Below are 20,293 nucleotides of genomic sequence, written 5' to 3'. Positions count from 1 at the left end.
TTATTTTATTTACCTATTATGTTACCAGCTATTGGAACCTTCAATAGATTTAATATAGGTTCCTATAATTCCTTTCTAAAACCTATCGTTACTATTCATAAATGCAAGTTTGATTTCAACGTTTTAAAAATAGCGAGTTTACTGTCACTGGCATAACATACCCTAAAGACACAAGTAAATAATTTTGTAACATTGCAATCCTAGGTTGCTAAACCCATGAGAAGCTACTCCACAGCACCATTTTTCATTCTAATGAAAATATTTTGGCGTGATTTTGTTATATGATTCGAAGTAATAAATTCGTAAAATTTAGAATATATACGTAGTAGTCTAAGATCACTGAATTATGCCATTTTATAAAAGCTGGTTTTTATAGGACTATTCCACGAGTAAGAACAGCAATGACATTTATTACTAAATGTAATGTAAGTCTATGTATGAATAAAGTCACAGAGTACACAGACTAAATATTTCTGTTTCATGATGAAGGTCTAGCATCCACGAAATATTTCTGTATACAGTATAGATGGTACGTCAATATTAAACAAAATTACTTAAAAAATATTTTATTTGGTCCACCAATAACCAGTAACAACTATGTACAATAATTTCTTATATAAAAAGTGCTTAAACAGTACATATCACAGTAAGAAATTTAAAACAAGATATAATATATAAAAATTATAGATTTAGTTAATTTTACGCGAACATCCATGTTTTTTGCTCTTAAAATTCTATAAATAAAAACAATTATATAATAAAAATTTGTGATATTATTATTCATCTTTTATAGCCCATACTAAAGGTTCTTCTACTTTTTTCTTTTTCTTTTGTCTTTTCACTAAATTAGCACCTTTTTTAATAGGGGGCTTATATACTGAATCGGTGTTATCACTAAATCTAACAAAGACATCAGTTAAATCTACAGTTCTCGGTGTGAGATTTCTGTACAAGCCTCCACTCTCTGCCAACGGGTTCCATCTCTTTTTTGGACTGTTCCTCATGTTGAAACTCCTAAATCTATCCGACTTATCAGCAATTTCACCAGAGAATTCAGACTTTTTCTTTTCAAAATGGGTCAAGTTCATTTCAAGAGGCAGATGAACGGGATTGCTTTGTAGATAAGTTTCCGCCTGCGCTTTGAAATTTTCTAGAGGATATTTGTAGTCTGTAGGGTAATAGTTCTGAAATGTGTTTTCGTGAGAAACACATTGCATGCTAAGGTAAACGTGAACCAAGAGCAAAGGAAACCTACTGGTCCAGTAACTAGTAAATGCTTCTGGTATATCACCTAAAGAGAGTTGAGCTTCTCTGCTTAACTCTCGAAAATGATGTTTCTGAAAGAAAAAACGGAGAAATAAAAAAAAATGTAACCTAAACGACATACCTTATTTCGGAGCGCCCTTAACAGATCTCGGATACTTTCACCTCTATAAGTTCGATATTTGCGCAAATCTCTTGCAACTTCCTCATGAATATGTGCTCTCCAGTCTAATTTTACAACTGGAGCACAATTTCGTTCTAATGTCTGCAAGACAACATCATCCATTTCTGCCTTTTCAACTCTGTCACTTACATCCTATATAATATATTATTTTTGATATATCATAGTAACACAATATTATAACAACATAATCTTACTTGAAAGAATGATAATATTTTTTGACTCGACCAGAAAATGGGATGAATCAAGATGGCTTTACAAGAAGGCCTTTCTTCTGGCTTTGATGAAAGCAGAACCTCTAATAAAGGTTTTATTAATTCCTTTTCCCAATCCTGACCATGAATGTGACCTAATTCATAGTCTCCCATTAAAATATTTGCTTGTCGTCTTAGCACATCACCATATGGATGGGATCCTTTTGATAGAACATAGTAGTAAAGACATCCTAGGGAAAACATATCCACTGCCGCTGTCTAAAACAAACATGGAAACATATAAATAAAATAATAATATTGACAATGTAACGAATAATACCATTCTTCCGTTGCCGTTGAGCATCTCTGGAGCGATCCATCCATCGGTACCGGTAACTCCAGACCGTCGAGAAAACGAGTCTCGACCTAACTGGAGTTTTTTGCATAATCCAAAATCGGAGATCATCGCTTTAACTTCTCCCCGATTATTGGGCACTGATATTAACACATTGTGGGGTTTAATATCACGGTGAACTATAAACATGACAATAATTCACTGTATAATACCCTTCATTTGCTGTGTTATGTTAGAATTACAAAACAATATTAATACAGTAACTAAAAGACACTTTTAATTCGAATCCATTATTATATGAAATATATTTTAACCTACCAATATCTAGAGAATGTAAATGAGCTAACCCAGAAGTAGCCTGTTGTAATATTTCCAATGGTTGTATTATTGTCGTATCACAATGGCCCTGCACATATTCGGATAGTGTTGCCTGGCAGAGCTCTAAAGCTATATATCTAAACATACGGTCTTGTTCCATGCAGTAATATCTGATAACATTAGGATGAGCGTCGCTCTCCCTTAGCAGCGCGACCTCGCGATCAGCAAACGTGAAACATTCAGGTAACAATCTTTTTACTGCAACTCGTCTATTGTCAAATTCCCCTCTAAATAAATATAATATGACAAAAAAGTGTAAATAAGAATTTATAACATGAAATAAGGTAGGGTTTTTCAAGAATGATGGCTAGATATTGAAATAGAATGACACAAGCTCTTTTAATGTATATATTAATAAATATATTAAATACTATTTCTTTTTTTATTAGTTGAAAGATCCATGTTATTGTGTATGCAACATAACAGGACGGATTCGGATGGTTCAATCTTCAATGGCCTCCACATATGACATACATACAGTGAATTCAATGAAGAAAAATTAAATACGGAAAATCTATTAACTACCACCATTAACTTCATCTCTGCGAATGACAATCATATCCTAATGCAGAATGTCCACCGTCGCGTCCGTTCTGTAGCACAAAACAGCTGCCCTGTTGAACTATTTCAATTTGGACCATTCTGATATCTGAAGAACCCCGGGTTCTCTTGCACATTTTCACAAACAGCGGCATGTTCATAGCTTCTCTTGCATTTCTTTGACCTACCGTTATTGGCCGATCGTTTACTGAACTAGTTACTGAACGTTTAAGCTAATCAATATTAAATTTGATAATACTTATAGACAAATAGATAACAGGTAAAACAGAAACTGAAGAAATAACATTACAAAGGCTGTCAATATCAATATGTTTAAATTGAAAAACCCTACATAAAACAAAAAATTAATTCCCTTTACCTGTACACAAATGTACCTTCACACCCTTTTCCTAATAATTGTTCAGGATGAAATGTTATCTTTCCAACTCTGACCAGTCCTCCAGGTAACTCCTCAGATTGTGAAGTAACCTGAGAACTTCTTGTAAAAGAACTTTGACTACCTTGTGAACCATTCTGAGACATATTTTGAACTTCCCTAACCTGCGTGTTAAAATAAAATAAGATTTTAAAAAAAACAAAAATATATTTCATACCTGCATCAAGAGGTACCAAAACATACCAAAAACTATACCAGCCATTATAATTAAAGATATTTTTAAACCCTTATTTTCCTGCTGATTAATCCATTGCTTTAAATGGGCATAATATTCCAGTATAACTGTATCATTTTGTTGATTCTTTTCTAATTTTTGTCCTGTTAACTCCTTATTTTCAGTTTGAGTTCCTATATTCTTTCTTTGGTCAGTTAATCCATTACTGGCATCAGTTATCAATTTAACAGCTTTAACAGGTCTATTTGGACCAACAAAATCAGCGTCCGAAAAATTAGGAACATTGTAATGACCAGTATAAATGATGATATTGTTACCAAAGCTGGAAAGACTTTGAAAGTTGTCGCCTTCCGCTTCAACAGGTAATTTATAGTTGTGTCCTGGAAGTGGATATTCAGAGTATAATCTGGGAGGATCAGGAGCATTAGGGCCACCAAGAAGTAAGGGACCAGTATCAGATGATGTTATTGTAACTACATTTTGATCAACGAGTGAGGGTATGGCGTATAAGCCGTGATGATGCTCACCAACATATAAGGTAGGACTGTAATGCATATACATTTATAGATATAGCTATATTATTAAAAATAATAATTTACTTACTAAAGTTTCATATGATTGGGATTATCAATTAAACCATTGTGCACATTAATTTCTGTAGCTAAATAGTAAATAGTGTGGTTAGATAGACTAGTAAAAGGAACTTTCACTAATCCCTCGACGGAAAGTAAGTATATTGCAACTACTGGGCTACCTAAATCACCGTCCCATAACAAATTCCCTTTTCGACGATCTAACGTTAATATTTTACCGCTCGATGTAGATGCAAAATGGACAAATTCTAGAATACAAATTTAACAAAATTGCTGAGTTAAAATTGTACTCAGAAAATGTATAACTTATTGGACATAAAGCGTATACGTTTTCTTTAAATCTTGATCTAATTCTATATACATTACCATAAGAATTTAGTTCGTCAGGAGCCATAGTAGCCGCGGTATAGTCATGAAAAGTTACATTCCACTTCTTGTTATGGGTGTTTGTATCTACCATCATAATTGTGTATTTAGTGCGTCCAATATATACGAAATTATTTACGTCCACAGGACATGTTGGACTGTTATCACCCCATCCAATAATTTGCTCTTTATTTCCAGTTTTTGGGTCTAGTTTATACCATATATCTTTCTTTTTTCCTATATATAAAATATTAACAAGTTTAAATAAACATAATGAATGTACCTATCGCATTTAATTTTTTTATTATAATTTTAATATAAATTTTATTTTATTTTAAATTTATTATAAAGAAGCTATGCAAACAGCAATATACTTTTATTCTTGGATCTATTATTTCATAGATCAACAACCACTGAAATAATATCTCTTGAATGCAAACCTTTTAAGAGAGGATTAACCGATGTTTAATACACTAGGAATACACAGGACTTAAATAGTGCTTTTTACCAAAGTAAGAACACATTTGTTAAAGTGTCATCAATTAAAAATTTAATAACAACTTTGGATCCCCTTAATGCATTAATGAAAAAAATTGTGTAATTATCCGAATAAATATATTGGCTTAATAACTACTAGATTCAGGAATATACATCCTTCGGCAGTTGAGAAATTGTACACTTGTAATACACTTTGCGCAAATGCACTAATATAATACGCTTTGCACACAATTGCGCTTTTGGATAAAACAGGTAAACAGAATGTTAACAGGGAAAAACTCAAAACTTGCTCTTAGTATAAGAAGACAATATATTATACTTACAGATTATAGTTAATTCATTCATTGAATTTTATTTAATAAATCTGTTTCAGAAATTAAATTGTTTTTTATATAACTGATATAACCCCAGAAATTTGATATTTTGTGGGTGTTTTAAAAATAATATTATTTTAAATACATTCTATAGTTATATAAATTGATGAAAAATTGAAATAAGATATTTAAAAATAATAATTTAGTAGGTATATTGATTTCTAATATAAAATATTACTTATATTTGATATCTTTTTATATATAAGCAGTATTTAATGATCAATAAATAGTTATACATCGAATGATCATATATATCATATTTTTAATTGATCATAGATTATAGTTAATTCATTCATTGAATTTTAGTTAATAAATCTGTTTCAGAAATTAAATTGTTTTTTATTTTAATTATCTATTGCTCAATTAAACTTGACGTCAGAGCTGTCAAACTTTATCAAAGAACCCATCGAATGTCTTCACAGCAAAATGTTTCTCTTACTATAGGAGATATGGAGAATTAAATTGGCCAATCAAATTACTTGAATAACCGATATAACCCCATTTGGATGTTGGACAAAGCAAAACTTTTCTCCAGAGACCACTAATGAGTTTTCTCTCTATTACTCTATGACTATTATTTATTATTCAGTGACTGACAATTAAGCACATCCAAATGATAAAACTTTATTATCAAAATGAATATTTGTTAAGAACACCATTGAGTCGGATCTATACAGCAGAAATTTAAAAAAATTGAAAGTCATCATGAAAAGCCCCAATAGACATTAATGTTCAAAATTCCATCCGTAAGCCTACCAATTAAAAAAAAATTAATAAAAAGTTAATACCTCAAACACTTGTTTCATTTTAACATCGACCCACCCTTATTGGAAAACCCTTTATTATACAACTATGTTATAGTATTAATACAATATGTTTTTGCTGAGATATACTTAACTGGTGTCTTTACACATAATATTTAATAAAAAAGGGCAAAAAGATTGAAATTGTGAATGATAAATAGTAAAATACTTTTGACTGTTTTAATGACAATAATAGTTAATATTTTTATTGATTGAAGTTTCCATCTAACTCTCGATTTTTGTTCAAGCCTTTTGATTTTGATAACTTCTTTCCTAAAGTCTTGAAAACTAAATTTAGATTCGAAAGGTTCCACAAATTGTATCGATTTGAAGTTTTTACAGTAGCAGTTAAATTTCGTAAAAAAAATTTAAGTGTAAAGAAGTGATAAACTATATTCAGCATTTATACTAAATATTTTTAATAAATAAATTATCTGGTAGGAAAACTATTATTTAATATTCACCAATTTATTTTCTTCAATTATTTTACTTCCTTCAATATCTTTCTTCTTATTAAAAAATTCAAAAATAATGATGGTCGCGACACTTTTTGGTTAAGATTTATTTTCTCTTTAATCTATTTTTATTACTTTATAACTTTTTAATAGAATGATGCATTCAGCAAAACGTTCTATCGTTTGAGAATATTTTGAAAAAGAGTCCTTAACTTCTGCTCTCTGCAATTAGATGTCATTATGAAATCAATCCTGAGGCGATACAAGAAATTACCGCAAAAGGGACATCTTCCACTCAACCAACCACCAAATAATAAAACTTCAAAAAATACAAATACAGTTCTGCAACTCGAAATTCAGGATACAAATACTGACGAGGAATATATTACACAGAAGATATTTTGATAAAAAACTAGCTAGAATGAAATAAATAATTACATCAGGTACAACAACTTTATGAATTAAGTCGTATTTAGAAATCCCATTAGATTTTTGGCAAGCTCATAAAATGATATGACTTGAATTATATCAGTTACATGTAATTAGCCGTGATGCCGTGCATTAGACTGAAATAGTAATTACTACGTAGTTTCGGCTGTTTTCAGTCGATAGTTCCCAACGCTAGTAAAAATTAACGAACATTTCCTGCTCTCCGTGGTTCTGAAACTCATAATTAAGTCATAACTTATTACATGAGCGATCGCCATCTATGCCTGCCTATATGAGAGTAATACAGATATTCATGGAAACAATGACAGATGACCAAATATATATGACGTGTTCAATTAAAATCTTAACCTACAAAATTATAAACATAGTATATTAACCTCAATAATCTCATTGTGTGTAAGAAAATATTAATATTATCAAGAAATTTAAAAAAATAAAAAAATTAAATTTGTCAATTATTTGAAGTGAAATAAAATACAGTTAAAAGCAAAGAAAAATCAAATTTGAGACTACTGCTTATATATAAAAAGATATCAAATATAATTAATATTTTATATTAGAAATCAATATACCTACTAAATTATTATTTTTAAATACCTAATTTCAATTTTTCATCAATTTATATAACTATAGAATCTATTTAAAATAATATTATCTTAAAGTGTTTAAAACACCCACAAAATATCAAATTTCTCAATTAAATAGAAAACTGAAACTGAATCACTTTTTGTTGAATATATATCAGTAAATTAACATAAATTACCTGTATATAATATTCCATCAGTACTGCGACATGGAGAAGAGTGCACCAATTGTGGTATACTAAAAGGGAGTTTTTTCATAGGCTCTTTATTGCCTCCCATTAAGTATAAAGAACCATCTCTTGGATCTGGTAAAAAGATAGGAATAAGTGCCTCTGATGTATCCAAAGGCACCTGAACTATTGGCTCTAAAAATAGTTTTAAGATAATGGATACAATAAAATGATCCGTATACTAATTATTTATGCTATAACTTACTATCTTTAATTTTCCATAAAATATTTCCTGTATATTTATCCAAAGCAGCAAATGTTCCATCAAGTGTAGCAAATACCAAGATTCTCTCATCAAATTCTTTTGCTAATTCTGTATTTAAATTGCCAATTTTCTACAAGAAAATATATAAACATGTATTTTTAAAAACAAAAACAATAATTTTAGTACATCAGCAATCGCATTATTGATACTAATGCAAAGGCAAACACAAATCAACAGTAAGCAAAACTGGAACATGTTGACACCTAAAATATCTAAAACAAGTCCACATTTATTAAACTTTGATCTAATCCTTTGAAAAACTTGAAATTCTAAATCTACTGTTGCCCTCTTTAACCTGAAATGCTTTGACAATTAACATATGATAAGGGAATAATAAAAATATTTTCACCGACATCTGTGGACAAATCAAATAACCTTAAATTAGGGATGCAGAAAAAATTTCGATATAGAGATATATCGATATGTTCAGATCAATATCAATATTTTTTCAAAATAAATTAAATATAATTTTTATTACACCTTTAAAATGGGCATTTAATTTTAAAGGTTTGGTTAATTTTGTCTTTTAATTTTAAAGGTTCATAAAAAACGTTACTACTTTTAAAAATATTTAGAAAAAATATATATCTTTTTAGGCTAATATTTCACTATTTTTATTCTTTCATAAAAATATCGAGCAATCGTTAGTCTGCAGACCCTCTGCGTTCGGGTATAATCTTAATTACCCTTCAGGTATAATTGTAATTGCCTTTCCGATCAATTTTTTTGCCTTATGCACAAAACACAGATGTGATTCTCAATATTTTGTGATGACGATCGTCCGACGATTATTTCTAATTGCAAAATCCGATTTTACCCTAACGCACAGGGTCTACATTTTAACGAATACTTTTTTTTCTATGGTTTCTGTCATTGTATTGACATTTAGTAATGACATTTCTGAAATATTTTGAGGCTAATATTCGTAGAGTAATATACTCTATGGTTATATTATGTTTTTTAGTATAGTTATTTCAATTACTATTTAATATATTTTGAGTAGTTTACTTAATAATTGTGTAGTAATTGTTAAATCAATACAAAATATTTGTGTATTCAAAATGAGTGGCTTCAACTATTCCAATTTCAACTCGGCAAAGATGAACGCTGTGCCACCGCCAAGCACCTTAACTACGAATACTACTCATAAAAAGATGAATTCTGTTCCTCCACCAGGAAACTTAGGCTCAGGGGCAAGGCATAATACCATACCACCTCCATCAAGTGGTTTAAGTAAACAGGGTTATTCAACAATGACAGCAATTAGTCAAAATGCCCTCACTTCCTCTTGGGGTACAGGTGCAAGAAAACGTGCTGTTACTGAAGATGAGTGAGTAATCATTGCCTTTCAAAATGAAATTAAGACAAGTTCAGTAAACTTCTTTGTATTACATTTTAGATACTTTGATCAGGATGATGAGGAACAAGTTCCTGATCTTGCATATATTCCATCACCTGGTAGCCCCACTAGGTAAAAAAATATTCATAATCTTCAAATGTACGCTAACAATATTGTTTAAGGCTTGAAATGAGTAAAAAAAAAGCTTTAGAAGAAGATGATGAAGATGATCCATTAGATGCCTTTATGGCAGGAATAGAAGCCCAAGTAATCTACTGGCTATTCAATACATATTTATATTTCTAACATGTAAATTTAAAGGTTAAGCAAGAAAGCCAACAAAGTTGTTCTTCAAGTCAGCAACATCCAAAAGCTGTAAGAAATGATTTAGAAGAAGAGGATAATGAAGAATCATATTATCGTTATATGGAAGAGAATCCAAATGCTGGAGTCTTACCAGTTGAAGAAGATGGTATAGAAATAGGTATTTTTTACATAATAGAATCCAGATTAGCTAAATTAAAATTTATATGCGATCTTTTAGAATATGACGAAGATGGAAACCCAATACCACCTGACAAGAAAAAAATAATTGACCCACTTCCTCCAATTGATCATGCTTTAATAGAATATAAACCATTTCAAAAAAATTTTTATATTGAACATCCTGAAATAAAACTACTTAGTAGTACAAAGGTATAAAATATATTTAGAATTAACTATAAATAATTTTTAAAATTTGTAGGCATCAGAATTACGTAAGAAATATGATTTGCATGTCTCAGGAACAGACATACCAAAGCCAGTAGCTTCTTTTGGTCACTTTGGATTCGATGACAAACTTCTAAAAGCAATAACAAAAGCTGAATACAGCTCTCCTACTCCTATACAGGCACAAGGTGTTCCTTGTGCTATGATGGGTAGAGATGTCTTAGGAGTTGCTCAAACTGGTTAGTTACTGGTTTTAATTTTAATAATGCTCCTTAAAATTATTTATTTTAAGGCAGTGGAAAGACTGCAGCTTTCTTATGGCCACTTTTGAAACATGTCTCGGTACAAAAACCGGTAGAGGAAGGAGAAGGCCCTATTGCTCTTATTTTAGCTCCAACAAGAGAATTGGCGATACAGATTTATAATGAGGCAAAAAAATTTGCTAGAGTGTATGATCTACGAGTCATATGTGCTTATGGTGGAGGATCTAAATGGGAGCAGAGCTTGGTAAATGATAAGTAAATTTGTATTCAGTCATTTACATGATTTCTGGTATAGGCATTAAAAGAGGGAGCGGAAATAGTTGTCGCAACTCCTGGTCGAATAATTGATCATGTTAAAGGTGGTGCCACCAATCTTCAACGAGTTACATTCCTTGTACTCGATGAAGCCGATAGGATGTTTGAGCTTGGTTTTGAGCCTCAGGTGCGATCGGTGTGCAATCATGTGAGACCCGATAGGCAAACACTACTTTTTTCAGCAACATTTAGGAAAAAAATTGAAAGGTATATTAAGATTGAAATGTATTATATAAAATCATATTAACTGCAATTATCATTTTATGTTAAGAATAAATTAACATCATCATAGTCGACGCTTAGGAAATATACTTACTTAGCCACACTGCTGTTATTAATTTTGCCTCAGAAATATTTTCCACCAAATCTCACCAATGTTCTATTCGCTGACGGCCTAGCAGTGATGGCTGTTACAATGTTGAAGCGTCAGCTATACAAAGAATTTGCAAAATAGGCGCTTGGATTAGCCTGATTTTAGTCTTGATTATAATATTTCTCCACTACAACACATTTTAAAAAGTGGAAAAGAATTATTACTTCAGCCATAGATGCTACTTCCGTACTATTGACACCAAGTCTAAGGTAAACGAAGGCAAGTGTTTACAATCGAAAATAGAACGAATATTAATAAAAACAACAATCGTACACTTCCGCATTTCAGGCTTGTTTCTTTGTAAACTCTTAAGGTGTCATTGGAGTTATTCTCCGACAGTTTTTGCAAACCTATTCTCTGTAGTGGACCATAATCAGAGGTGAATGAATAACGTTCTCTATGTCAGTCATTGTTTAAATTTTGGTGTTAATAAATATACACCAAGTTCTCAATTAAGTATTTGTTACTATATTCGATATTCACGCTTAGATGCGGCAAGATCCCAACCATCGGCTGCACCATTCCCATTGCTCTTTAAGATTTTAGTTATAATTTGAATAATCTTATTGAATTTCATGTTGGCATAACTATTGCTATGATAATAATAAATACAAGGAGTTATAGAATATTCCTATTTTTTCAGATTAGCAAAAGACGCATTGAAGGACCCTATTAAAATTTCTCAAGGTACATAAATAATATTCTTAATTGATAAAGTATAATTTGTTTTATCTTTTCCTAAAGGAATCACTGGACAAGCTAATGAGGATGTTACTCAGCAAACATTGCTCTTGCCCAGTCAGGAAGCAAAAAGAGAATGGTTATTTGGCAAACTAGTTGAACTTATGTCAGCTGGTTCAGTTTTAATTTTTGTCACAAAGAAATTGGATGCTGAAAAGGTAACTTTTCATAATTGTTGCATTTTCTATAACCTCTATAATAATATAATATTTCTATAATCTCCATAACCTATACATTCTTATTTAGGTAGCTAAAGATTTGTTGGTAAAAGAATATGATTGCTTATTGCTTCATGGCGACATGGAGCAGGCAGAAAGAAATAAAGTTATCACAGCCTTTAAGAAACAAGAAGTCCCATTATTGGTAAGTTTATTTAATGTTAACGGTAATTGTAATGATTGATTCTCCATTTCAATTTTTGAGTTTTCAAATTAGCCCTGTACCTTACGATTCATTAAACATTATCAATTCATTATTAGATTATACTTTTCTGATTTTACATTTAAATTTCGAGATACATCAATGATACGTCTTTTGATTATAATTAGGCTATTGATTGATACAGTTGTTTGGTATCATAATAAGAGTCAGTGTTTTGTAACATTTTGTTTGGAATATTGGTGATTTTTATTTTTGGTCCTTTAAGTTTCATCTCTCATAATATTAAGTGTCTCTTATAAAATTATACATAATATACAGATATAGTTGGCGTATATTATTGATTGTAGGTCGCGACAGATGTAGCAGCACGTGGTTTAGACATCCCTCATATACGAACAGTGATTAACTATGATATCGCAAGAGATATTGACACGCACACTCATCGAATTGGTAGAACTGGACGCGCAGGTTGGTATCAAGAAAATATTAGCATTCCACTCACTACATTCTTCTTTCTCTCTAGGAATGCAAGGGACTGCATATACACTGCTAACATTTAAAGATAAGGAATTCGTCGGTCATATTGTTAAAAACCTGGAAGCGGCTAATCAGGAAGTCCCACAGGATGTGCTTGATTTAGCATTACAAAGCTCTTGGTTTCGAAAGCAACGGTAAAAGCATAAAATAGAAGTTAACTCGTTAATTGAGCGACAATTTTATACAGATTTAAGAAGAAAGACCAATCACCAAATGTTGGAGGTATTGGGTTGGGTTTTAAGGAAACTTCATCCAGCATGAAAGGTTTTGTAGTTAGCTCCTCCAGTTCATCGCCTGCTACATCAAAAGGACCTGCTACTGATAGATTAACGGCAATGAAAGATGCATTTAAAGCTCAATATATGAGCCAAGTAAATTTTAATATCATTTGGTTTGTTTACAAATGTTTATGTCAATTTGTTGTAGTTTCGGGCTAGTACAGAAAATCCTGTTCCCCCACCTCCTCAACCAAGAAGAAAAAAAAGCCGATGGGAATAGAATGTATTATATTGTCTAAAGATTTACAAAAGAGAACATCAAAGAATGGTTAATTCTTCAATAGATGATGTAAGATTGAAAAACAATTTTTTGAAATTAGTCTTTAAAACCTATTCAAAAGTATAATAAAAGGTTAATGAACAATATAATGTTTTATTTAAAATATCTTTTTAAATAATTGTTTATATCACATAGATTTACTGAAGGAAGTGTTATTCAAGCCCTTTATAAATATGAAAATTGGAGATATCCACATGTAGCTTTATTAAGATATTAATTAAAAAATTAATTTTATAAGTGACTATATTTTAATACTCTTAAGTATTTCAGGACCTGGAAAGCTAATTTGTGTTCCAAACTTTGTAACACTGTCAGCAGCTACAATGCATGCCGCTTCAATGGCATTTTCAATTGTGTAACCTTTAACAGCTAAAAAGTAAGCCAATCCTCCAAGAAACGCATCACCTGCGCCTGTCGTGTCTATGCTATTCACTTTGGGAGATACCACTCTAAGTGCAGGCTTATTGCTATCTTCAGTCAAATAAAGAGCCCCTTGCTCACCGAGAGTAATAAGTACACTCTTACATCCTTTTGCAATCAGCTTTTTTGCTGCTAATTCAGCATCACTGAAATATTGATTATATTTATGTTATATTTACTTTGCTATACAACTACCTTATGGAATGTATCAGTTGTCCTGAAAATATTGAAGCTTCAGTTTCATTAACACAAAATAATGTTGGTAATGTTAATATTTGCTGATCAAATGTTTTTAATGCAGGTGCACCATTTAGTATAGTGATCTGGAAAAATTGTTTCTGATTTATCATACTACACTGCTAATAAAATTTACCCCTTTTGACAGCTGCATAGCCTTTACTGCTGTATTAATTGGAGTTTCCAATTGCAAAATGACAACACTCGCATTAGAAATAATTGTTGAAGCATCCTGAATATCACTTGGAGTTAAAAGTTGGTTTGCTCCAGCTACAATAACTATTTGATTTTCACCTGAATTAGATACATTTATTTGTGCAATTCCACTACTAGAATTTGGAGCAATTTTGACATACTCGGTATTAACACCTTGTTTTATTAAATTATCTATATATTTAGCACCCCATACATCATCTCCAACCTTTAAAAATAATTATTATATAATAGAAATTTTAGTATAACATATAATGCACATCCATACTTTTGCGATTAGAGCCGTATTTCCTCCTAACTTTGCAGCAGCTACGCATTGATTTGCGCCTTTACCCCCAAAGTTTGTTACAAACTTATCACCATGTATGGTTTCCCCAGCAATAGGTAATCTTGGTGCGTAACTATTATTGACATAAATTCAAAACAAAATTAATACTATATAATTCATTATTACCTTACAAAATCAATCATGCAAGAACCAACTACAACAATATTAGATGTCATTGTCGTATACCTGAGTATTAAATATTTTTCTTAAAGGTCTTTATTATTATTATCAATTGTTTTGTTTAATATTATCACTATAAAGGTCAAAAACTCGATTTTATTGAAATGAACATGGTAAAATATTGTTTAATATGACCTGATAAGTGATATTAGGTAATCTACTTATAATAATGTTATAAAAACATACTTATAATGTTATACTTTTTACATAATATTATTTGATCAATGTACTTCGCAAACACGCGATAAGAAAGACATGGCAGTTGACGTATAAATAAAAGTTTGAAATATAACCTCGTTTTAGAGAATGATAAAAATACAATGGCTAAATATTTTGTTCACGTCGTAGTAATATTTTTCTTCCTATTTAATATTTGTAATGCTAGAAAATGTGTTCAGAAAAACTCGTGTGCTTGTGAATTTGATGAATATTCTGAAATTAACATAAAAAACCTGATACCAAATAACACTGGATATGTGCAAGATAGTGAGCTAGATATTAATTCTAATTATACAGTCACTTATTTTTTCTCAGGGTGTAAAGATACTACAATTAAGAATCATACGGCTTCAGTAATTTATATCTAAAATGTGATACTGTTTATTAATTTAATATGGTTTTAGCTTTTCAAATGTGAAACCAAGATATTCACAACAAACATCACAAATGTAACAGAAAACTGTTATGGAATAGGTAAAGCAGAAGACATTCTTTACATGCCTACTACAACAAACCCAAATGAATATCAGATAACATATAATAAAACAACGAAGTATGATTTAACATTATTAATTTATGTATGATTTTGGTATTAACTTTTTTACAGCATACCTAGCATTACTTTAATTTGTATAAAGCATTCAGAGACATTATTGAAGATAAAAAATAACCGAACAGATGTAACTATTAATGATTGAAGATATTTAATTTTTTAATGCATTTATTTTAGCAACTCTATATATTTTCTCAAGATGTATGTTTGAAACATTTAAACCCTCAGGGCCTGAGTACAGGTTCTGTCTTCTGTATAATATTCTTTACGACAGCAGTTGTTTACTTCTTGGGTGGTGGCTTGATATTATATTTTGCAAGAGGAGCAAGAGGTGTTGAGGTTATTCCAAATTATGATTTCTGGGCTTCTATTCCAGGACTAGTTAAGGTATATATAGATTTTATTTATTAATGACATTACATTAAATAATAATATGAATATTATAATTACTTTTTGTATTTTAGGATGGCACAATATATATATTAAGTGGTTGTCGACCTTTCACTGTCAGTACAGCAGAAACATATGATAGAATATAATGCAATTAATGCCATTGTGATGTATTATTCAGTTGTTATATAGTTAATTTGTACTAAAATTATTTCTGTAATATAAATTTTGGACTAACACAGGCTGGTGTAAAATTGCATTGTTACTTGTATGTTTAATTGAATTTCAACATTATTTTTAGGAATAAAGATATACATAATATAGAAAATATTTATTATGTTATCTTAAATCACAAATTACAACTTAATTTATATCATAAAAGTAATTTAACATCTAGAAAAACTATACAATTATTATCGAATGTGTTTTAAAATTAAACTTATACATTAGAGGAATACTGGTCTCAAATGTTTGTTGAAAGTTATTTTGCGGCACTTTGCACATTTTATTTTTCCCTTCTGCATCACCTTATTTATGCAATCTGTACAATACACATGGCCGCATTTTAAAGATTTTAACTCTAAACATTGAAATGGTCTAAGGCATATAGAACATTCAAATGACATAGAATTGTTCAGTTCACTTGATACCTAAACAAATAAAATGTATATTATTGTGAAAATTCACCAGAGCAATGTTACCTGGGAATCCTTTGAAATGAACTGAGTAGTCTCATCACTAAGATCTATGTAAGCTACTGGAATTGAATTAAAATTTCTATTTCTACCAGAGGATATCTTATTATTTTCAGGTAATAAATTGTCATTTTCTATAACATAAACATCTGAATCTCTTTCACGTACCCTGTAAATAACAGATATATTGAAATACACTGTAATAATTACAATTTTTCCTGTACATTTAGTGATTAACTGACACGATATAATAACTAAAATGAACTTAATTACCTTTTTACAAAAACAACCGATTCATCCATTATTTTAAACTGTTTTGAAAAATCCACAAATTCTCTACATATCCTAAAATACCAAAAAGTTTCAAAAATAACTAACCAAAACGGGGATACTATCATAAAATATACAGACTAACTTCATGTTTTTTGGATACTGTAAACACTAGCGGATGGTTTCACCATTTAACTTCTGTCATTCGAGGGCAAAATGACATCATACGGTTCGTCCATCGATCGATGGACGAACCTCGACTGCAACGTTACCGATTTGTCATATTAGTAATTACATATAGGGAAAATATATATAAGCGTTGGTATAGTTGGCGGTTTACACATTTGCCGCCAGCTGCATACTGAGGTTTTTCCGTTCATCTGAAGTCTGCAATCCGTTAACCAAATTCACGATCATACTAAATAATATTTTTTGTTAATTAGATTTTGCAAATACTAAAATATCCCAATATTAAACATAATGTAGTTTTGCATAGTAGTAAGATTTGTATGAAATGTTTGAGTCTGGTTTTATCCATTTTTCCGCATTCCAATATTTAAATTTTTAGGGCGCTTCAGTTTTATATGGATTATTTATTATATTTGAATGTAAAAAAATCGGTTTTGTGCAACCAACCGCAAAAAAGGATATAAATGAATAAATTGAACTAAAATGTATCAAGGCAAATAATCTAAATTTGCCTACAATAGATTCGTCGATAACGACTACTGTGTGATTGTAACTAAAATAATAATTTTAAAAATAGTCTATTAACATGTCTTATCTAACATCTTTATCTAAAACAATGTCAAAACATTCTATACGTACATTTTGCATTTTATTTTGTAAATAAATTTTATTTAAAAATTGGAAATAGACTAGGATTGGCATGGTGCGAACGATACTACCTTTTTCGTCACAATTCCATTAGAAAGAAACCTTACTATCCTATCTTAAATGTCTGCCTTAATTTATATATTTTTAAAATATGATGTAAATACGAAATAACGAATCGTATTCTAATTGATATCGAGTAAGATTTACCAAGAATAAACATTAAATACGTGGTGACTTTTTTTTATAATACACCCTTTTTAAACTTATTTCATATTTGTTATTACTTAGCCACAAATTTAGGGCACGAGAGCTTTATTAACTTTTATTTTTAGTTATTGTAAGGAGGAGACGACCTGATTGTTTTCACCATCAAGTCCATTATTCTTTTTCTTGACTAATATTATAATAGTTGCTACCAAATTACATTGCTTGGTGTACTCATATTGTGCAAGGAACTTTCGTGGCCACTTTTGAGGTACTATACAAAAAAATATTTTGGTAACTTAAAATTAAATTCATAGTAGGGATATGTTGCGTTTCCCGCGGTGGGCATATTACATCGTGGATATGAGATCTATTTATATAAGCCAAGTGTGAACATTTTTCAAGAGTCTCTGGTACGGAATAGGGTGCTAGGCGGGGTAAATTCTAGTTAGTTAAGTTTACACCCTTGTATCGACAGTTTGACGGATAGTTCTTAGGTATTATGATAGTTTGATAGATAGTTGTCTAATTTTATTTAAATATCTTTATATTTAATAGTTTATTTAAATACGCATTTATTTTCAATTTACAATCCACCTGTTGTCCAAAACTTGCAGACATTTCTTCGACAGAACCACAAAACACAGAGGAATTAGAAGTGTATCTCCATTATATAACCTGTGAACAAGTTTAGCATTAATTTGCCACCAGAGGGCGCGACTGTCATTTTGAATAGCAGAAAATTTAGAATATTTTATTAATAAAAATGCAAAAAATTAAAATTAAAATATGTAAAATTTACATTACATTTATATCAAAAGAAAATTCTTAACTTTTCTATGTTTAATGACAATATATTTTCCTAACAATACATTAAAACGCAATATAACAGTTTTAACACAAAACTTATACTTTTAAATGTACAAAATTTAATAAACCATAGAATATGGAACATTTTATATATTATCTTAAATATAACTCTGCTAAATATAGAGTACAGTACAATATATATGTTGAAGACTATTGATTTTGAAATGTTTTTTTTAAATATTTTCTTTGCCAAATATTTATTGTAAGTATATAATTGTACATTATCCATATAAGCTGTGTTATATTTAGATATTACCATAAAAAATGTTTTATTTTTGCCTTTTGCTATTCTGTTCACTTTTCTCACCCACCAAAACAAACAACACCTAACTATTATCTTTCTAATTATGTCTCGTTCAAGATAATCAAAATAGTTTATCGAAAAATACAGGAACCTGATACCTGTTTTGAAAAATACAGGAATTTGGTGATTTAAGATATTGAACAGACTGCTCGTTAAGTTTTGTGCATAAACTGGGAATCTTCTTTAATATTTTCTTTCTTCAAGATCAATATTTTCTTTTTTCTTTGCCATAGCTAAAATGGAGGCTTGTTATATTTTACAAATCAGTTACATATAATTAACATTGTAAAAAACTTACAATGTAAATAACAACTGGAAACCATATCCCTGTTGAGCAATGCTCTTCTACATTTCGGTTTGTAGTTATCCTGTGTAAAATGTACAGTACAAACCATTTTGCTCTAATTTAAGACCTCACAAGAGATTCCTATCAGTTTTTCATTATTTATTGCTAAAAGACATTTCTGACATAGAGCAGGATCCCTAGAAAAGCTGGGTAATCTATTTGAAATGTTACTACATCCAGGGACGCAACACTTTAGATGTGTTAATATTTAAACAAATCATTTTAACTAAAAATGAACCATAAAAACACAGTTAACAGAATAAAAATATTTAACACGTAAGTTCATACATTTTTTAAGTTTGCTTTGTTAGTAATGAAAGAGACGCTATCAACAAAAGCTTTGCCAAAAAAAATTAAACCGAAATTCTTTGTATATAAATCAAATTGTTTCTATAGGAAGCATAGAATTACCAAAAAAGTCCAAAAAAGCCAGTAAATTTTTAATTATTTCCACTAAATATAAACATACGTACACTATGACTTCTTATTTTTTAGAATAGGCTTCTGAAAACCGAAAATATCATATTTCAGCTTTGCTACCAAATTTATACCTCGAGCCACCTGGCGGCAAATTAAATAACTAAAAGACTGTATCGTATGCGCCCATTTAAGATACCCTTCTCAATTCTCAATATTTTGTGGTCAGAACAACGATTTAGTCAAAACAATCAATATATCAGATCCGACTAAAGGCCTGCCGGTGATTAATTATTCCTATATACGACACCTAATTCATCTGTTTGACGGAGCCGCATCTCCGTTTCAAGATTATGATCTGAATGGTTTCTTGTTTATGGACCAGTTTAAGGGAAGTCAGCACTTATATATAAGTTTATTTTATAATAATC

General features: G+C 30.3%; 5 protein-coding genes across 6 annotated transcripts; 2 read left to right on the top strand and 3 right to left on the bottom strand.

The window, feature by feature from the left end:
• Positions 1–550: 550 nt before the first annotated feature.
• On the bottom strand, positions 551–8,493 carry Ire1 (serine/threonine-protein kinase/endoribonuclease Ire1). The gene is made up of 12 exons (XM_076406948.1): positions 8,288–8,493; positions 8,102–8,231; positions 7,846–8,031; positions 4,503–4,739; positions 4,147–4,384; positions 3,526–4,087; positions 3,291–3,472; positions 2,312–2,598; positions 1,979–2,172; positions 1,642–1,917; positions 1,388–1,579; positions 551–1,337 (listed from the first exon to the last, which is right to left on the bottom strand). The coding sequence occupies exons 1-12, from the start codon at positions 8,354–8,356 to the stop codon at positions 777–779; spliced, it is 3,114 nt and encodes a 1,037-aa protein (XP_076263063.1). The 5' UTR covers positions 8,357–8,493; the 3' UTR covers positions 551–776.
• A 284-nt stretch (positions 8,494–8,777) lies between these two features.
• On the top strand, positions 8,778–13,463 carry LOC143198036 (ATP-dependent RNA helicase DDX42). The gene is made up of 15 exons (XM_076406963.1): positions 8,778–9,491; positions 9,561–9,632; positions 9,683–9,767; positions 9,822–9,984; positions 10,045–10,196; positions 10,246–10,450; positions 10,504–10,718; positions 10,770–10,996; positions 11,806–11,849; positions 11,907–12,061; positions 12,150–12,266; positions 12,632–12,752; positions 12,808–12,955; positions 13,009–13,192; positions 13,248–13,463. The coding sequence occupies exons 1-15, from the start codon at positions 9,223–9,225 to the stop codon at positions 13,317–13,319; spliced, it is 2,229 nt and encodes a 742-aa protein (XP_076263078.1). The 5' UTR covers positions 8,778–9,222; the 3' UTR covers positions 13,320–13,463.
• LOC143198041 (ribokinase) lies at positions 13,459–14,971 on the bottom strand. 2 transcript variants are annotated; one of them, XM_076406984.1, is made up of 6 exons: positions 14,893–14,971; positions 14,704–14,830; positions 14,518–14,650; positions 14,173–14,457; positions 13,995–14,122; positions 13,459–13,945 (listed from the first exon to the last, which is right to left on the bottom strand). In XM_076406984.1, exons 2-6 carry the CDS (start codon positions 14,751–14,753, stop codon positions 13,621–13,623), a joined length of 921 nt encoding a protein of 306 aa, XP_076263099.1. In that variant the 5' UTR covers positions 14,754–14,830; positions 14,893–14,971; the 3' UTR covers positions 13,459–13,620. The 2 variants fall into 2 exon arrangements, with proteins under 2 accessions (XP_076263099.1, XP_076263091.1); XM_076406976.1 differs by lacking the exon at positions 14,893–14,971 and having other exon boundaries at positions 14,704–14,886.
• Positions 14,972–15,015: 44 nt separating this feature from the next.
• On the top strand, positions 15,016–16,158 carry LOC143198053 (uncharacterized). Its single transcript, XM_076406996.1, has 5 exons — positions 15,016–15,329; positions 15,381–15,529; positions 15,584–15,656; positions 15,707–15,916; positions 15,994–16,158. The coding sequence occupies exons 1-5, from the start codon at positions 15,078–15,080 to the stop codon at positions 16,066–16,068; spliced, it is 759 nt and encodes a 252-aa protein (XP_076263111.1). The 5' UTR covers positions 15,016–15,077; the 3' UTR covers positions 16,069–16,158.
• Positions 16,159–16,235: 77 nt separating this feature from the next.
• Positions 16,236–17,061, bottom strand: LOC143198061 (uncharacterized). The gene is made up of 3 exons (XM_076407009.1): positions 16,888–17,061; positions 16,621–16,783; positions 16,236–16,569 (listed from the first exon to the last, which is right to left on the bottom strand). Exons 1-3 carry the CDS (start codon positions 17,010–17,012, stop codon positions 16,366–16,368), a joined length of 492 nt encoding a protein of 163 aa, XP_076263124.1. The 5' UTR covers positions 17,013–17,061; the 3' UTR covers positions 16,236–16,365.
• Between the last annotated feature and the right edge of the window lie 3,232 nt (positions 17,062–20,293).

This window comes from Rhynchophorus ferrugineus, unplaced genomic scaffold, assembly GCF_030347505.1.
Source record: "Rhynchophorus ferrugineus isolate W39M unplaced genomic scaffold, kcgeb_rfMv2 rfM1, whole genome shotgun sequence".
NCBI lineage: Eukaryota > Metazoa > Arthropoda > Insecta > Coleoptera > Curculionidae > Rhynchophorus > Rhynchophorus ferrugineus.
Note: the sequence above shows the minus strand (reverse complement) of the source record. Positions and strands in the feature narration are given on the sequence as shown.

Bases quoted from the DNA above. Each gene is read 5' to 3' on its own strand.
- Ire1 (XM_076406948.1), bottom strand. From the start codon at position 8,356: ATGTTCCAGTTTTGCTTACTGTTGATTTGTGTTTGCCTTTGCATTAGT. The intron at 3,473-3,525 runs GTATGAAATATA...TTTAACACGCAG, and splicing joins TTTGGTACCTCTTGATGCAG to GTTAGGGAAGTTCAAAATAT. The intron at 2,599-3,290 runs GTAAAGGGAATT...ATATTTATTTAG, and splicing joins GAAGGTACATTTGTGTACAG to AGGGGAATTTGACAATAGAC.
- LOC143198036 (XM_076406963.1), top strand. From the start codon at position 9,223: ATGAGTGGCTTCAACTATTCCAATTTCAACTCGGCAAAGATGAACGCT. The intron at 9,633-9,682 runs GTAAAAAAATAT...ATATTGTTTAAG, and splicing joins TCACCTGGTAGCCCCACTAG to GCTTGAAATGAGTAAAAAAA. The intron at 10,451-10,503 runs GTTAGTTACTGG...ATTTATTTTAAG, and splicing joins CTTAGGAGTTGCTCAAACTG to GCAGTGGAAAGACTGCAGCT.
- LOC143198041 (XM_076406984.1), bottom strand. From the start codon at position 14,753: ATGACATCTAATATTGTTGTAGTTGGTTCTTGCATGATTGATTTTGTA. The intron at 14,651-14,703 runs GTAATAATGAAT...TGTCAATAATAG, and splicing joins TGCATGATTGATTTTGTAAG to TTACGCACCAAGATTACCTA. The intron at 14,123-14,172 runs GTAAATTTTATT...CAATTTTTCCAG, and splicing joins CTATGCAGCTGTCAAAAGGG to ATCACTATACTAAATGGTGC.
- LOC143198053 (XM_076406996.1), top strand. From the start codon at position 15,078: ATGGCTAAATATTTTGTTCACGTCGTAGTAATATTTTTCTTCCTATTT. The intron at 15,530-15,583 runs GTATGATTTAAC...ACTTTTTTACAG, and splicing joins ACATATAATAAAACAACGAA to CATACCTAGCATTACTTTAA. The intron at 15,917-15,993 runs GTATATATAGAT...TTTGTATTTTAG, and splicing joins CTATTCCAGGACTAGTTAAG to GATGGCACAATATATATATT.
- LOC143198061 (XM_076407009.1), bottom strand. From the start codon at position 17,012: ATGATAGTATCCCCGTTTTGGTTAGTTATTTTTGAAACTTTTTGGTAT. The intron at 16,784-16,887 runs GTAATTAAGTTC...TGTTATTTACAG, and splicing joins TCGGTTGTTTTTGTAAAAAG to GGTACGTGAAAGAGATTCAG. The intron at 16,570-16,620 runs GTAACATTGCTC...TTATTTGTTTAG, and splicing joins TCATTTCAAAGGATTCCCAG to GTATCAAGTGAACTGAACAA.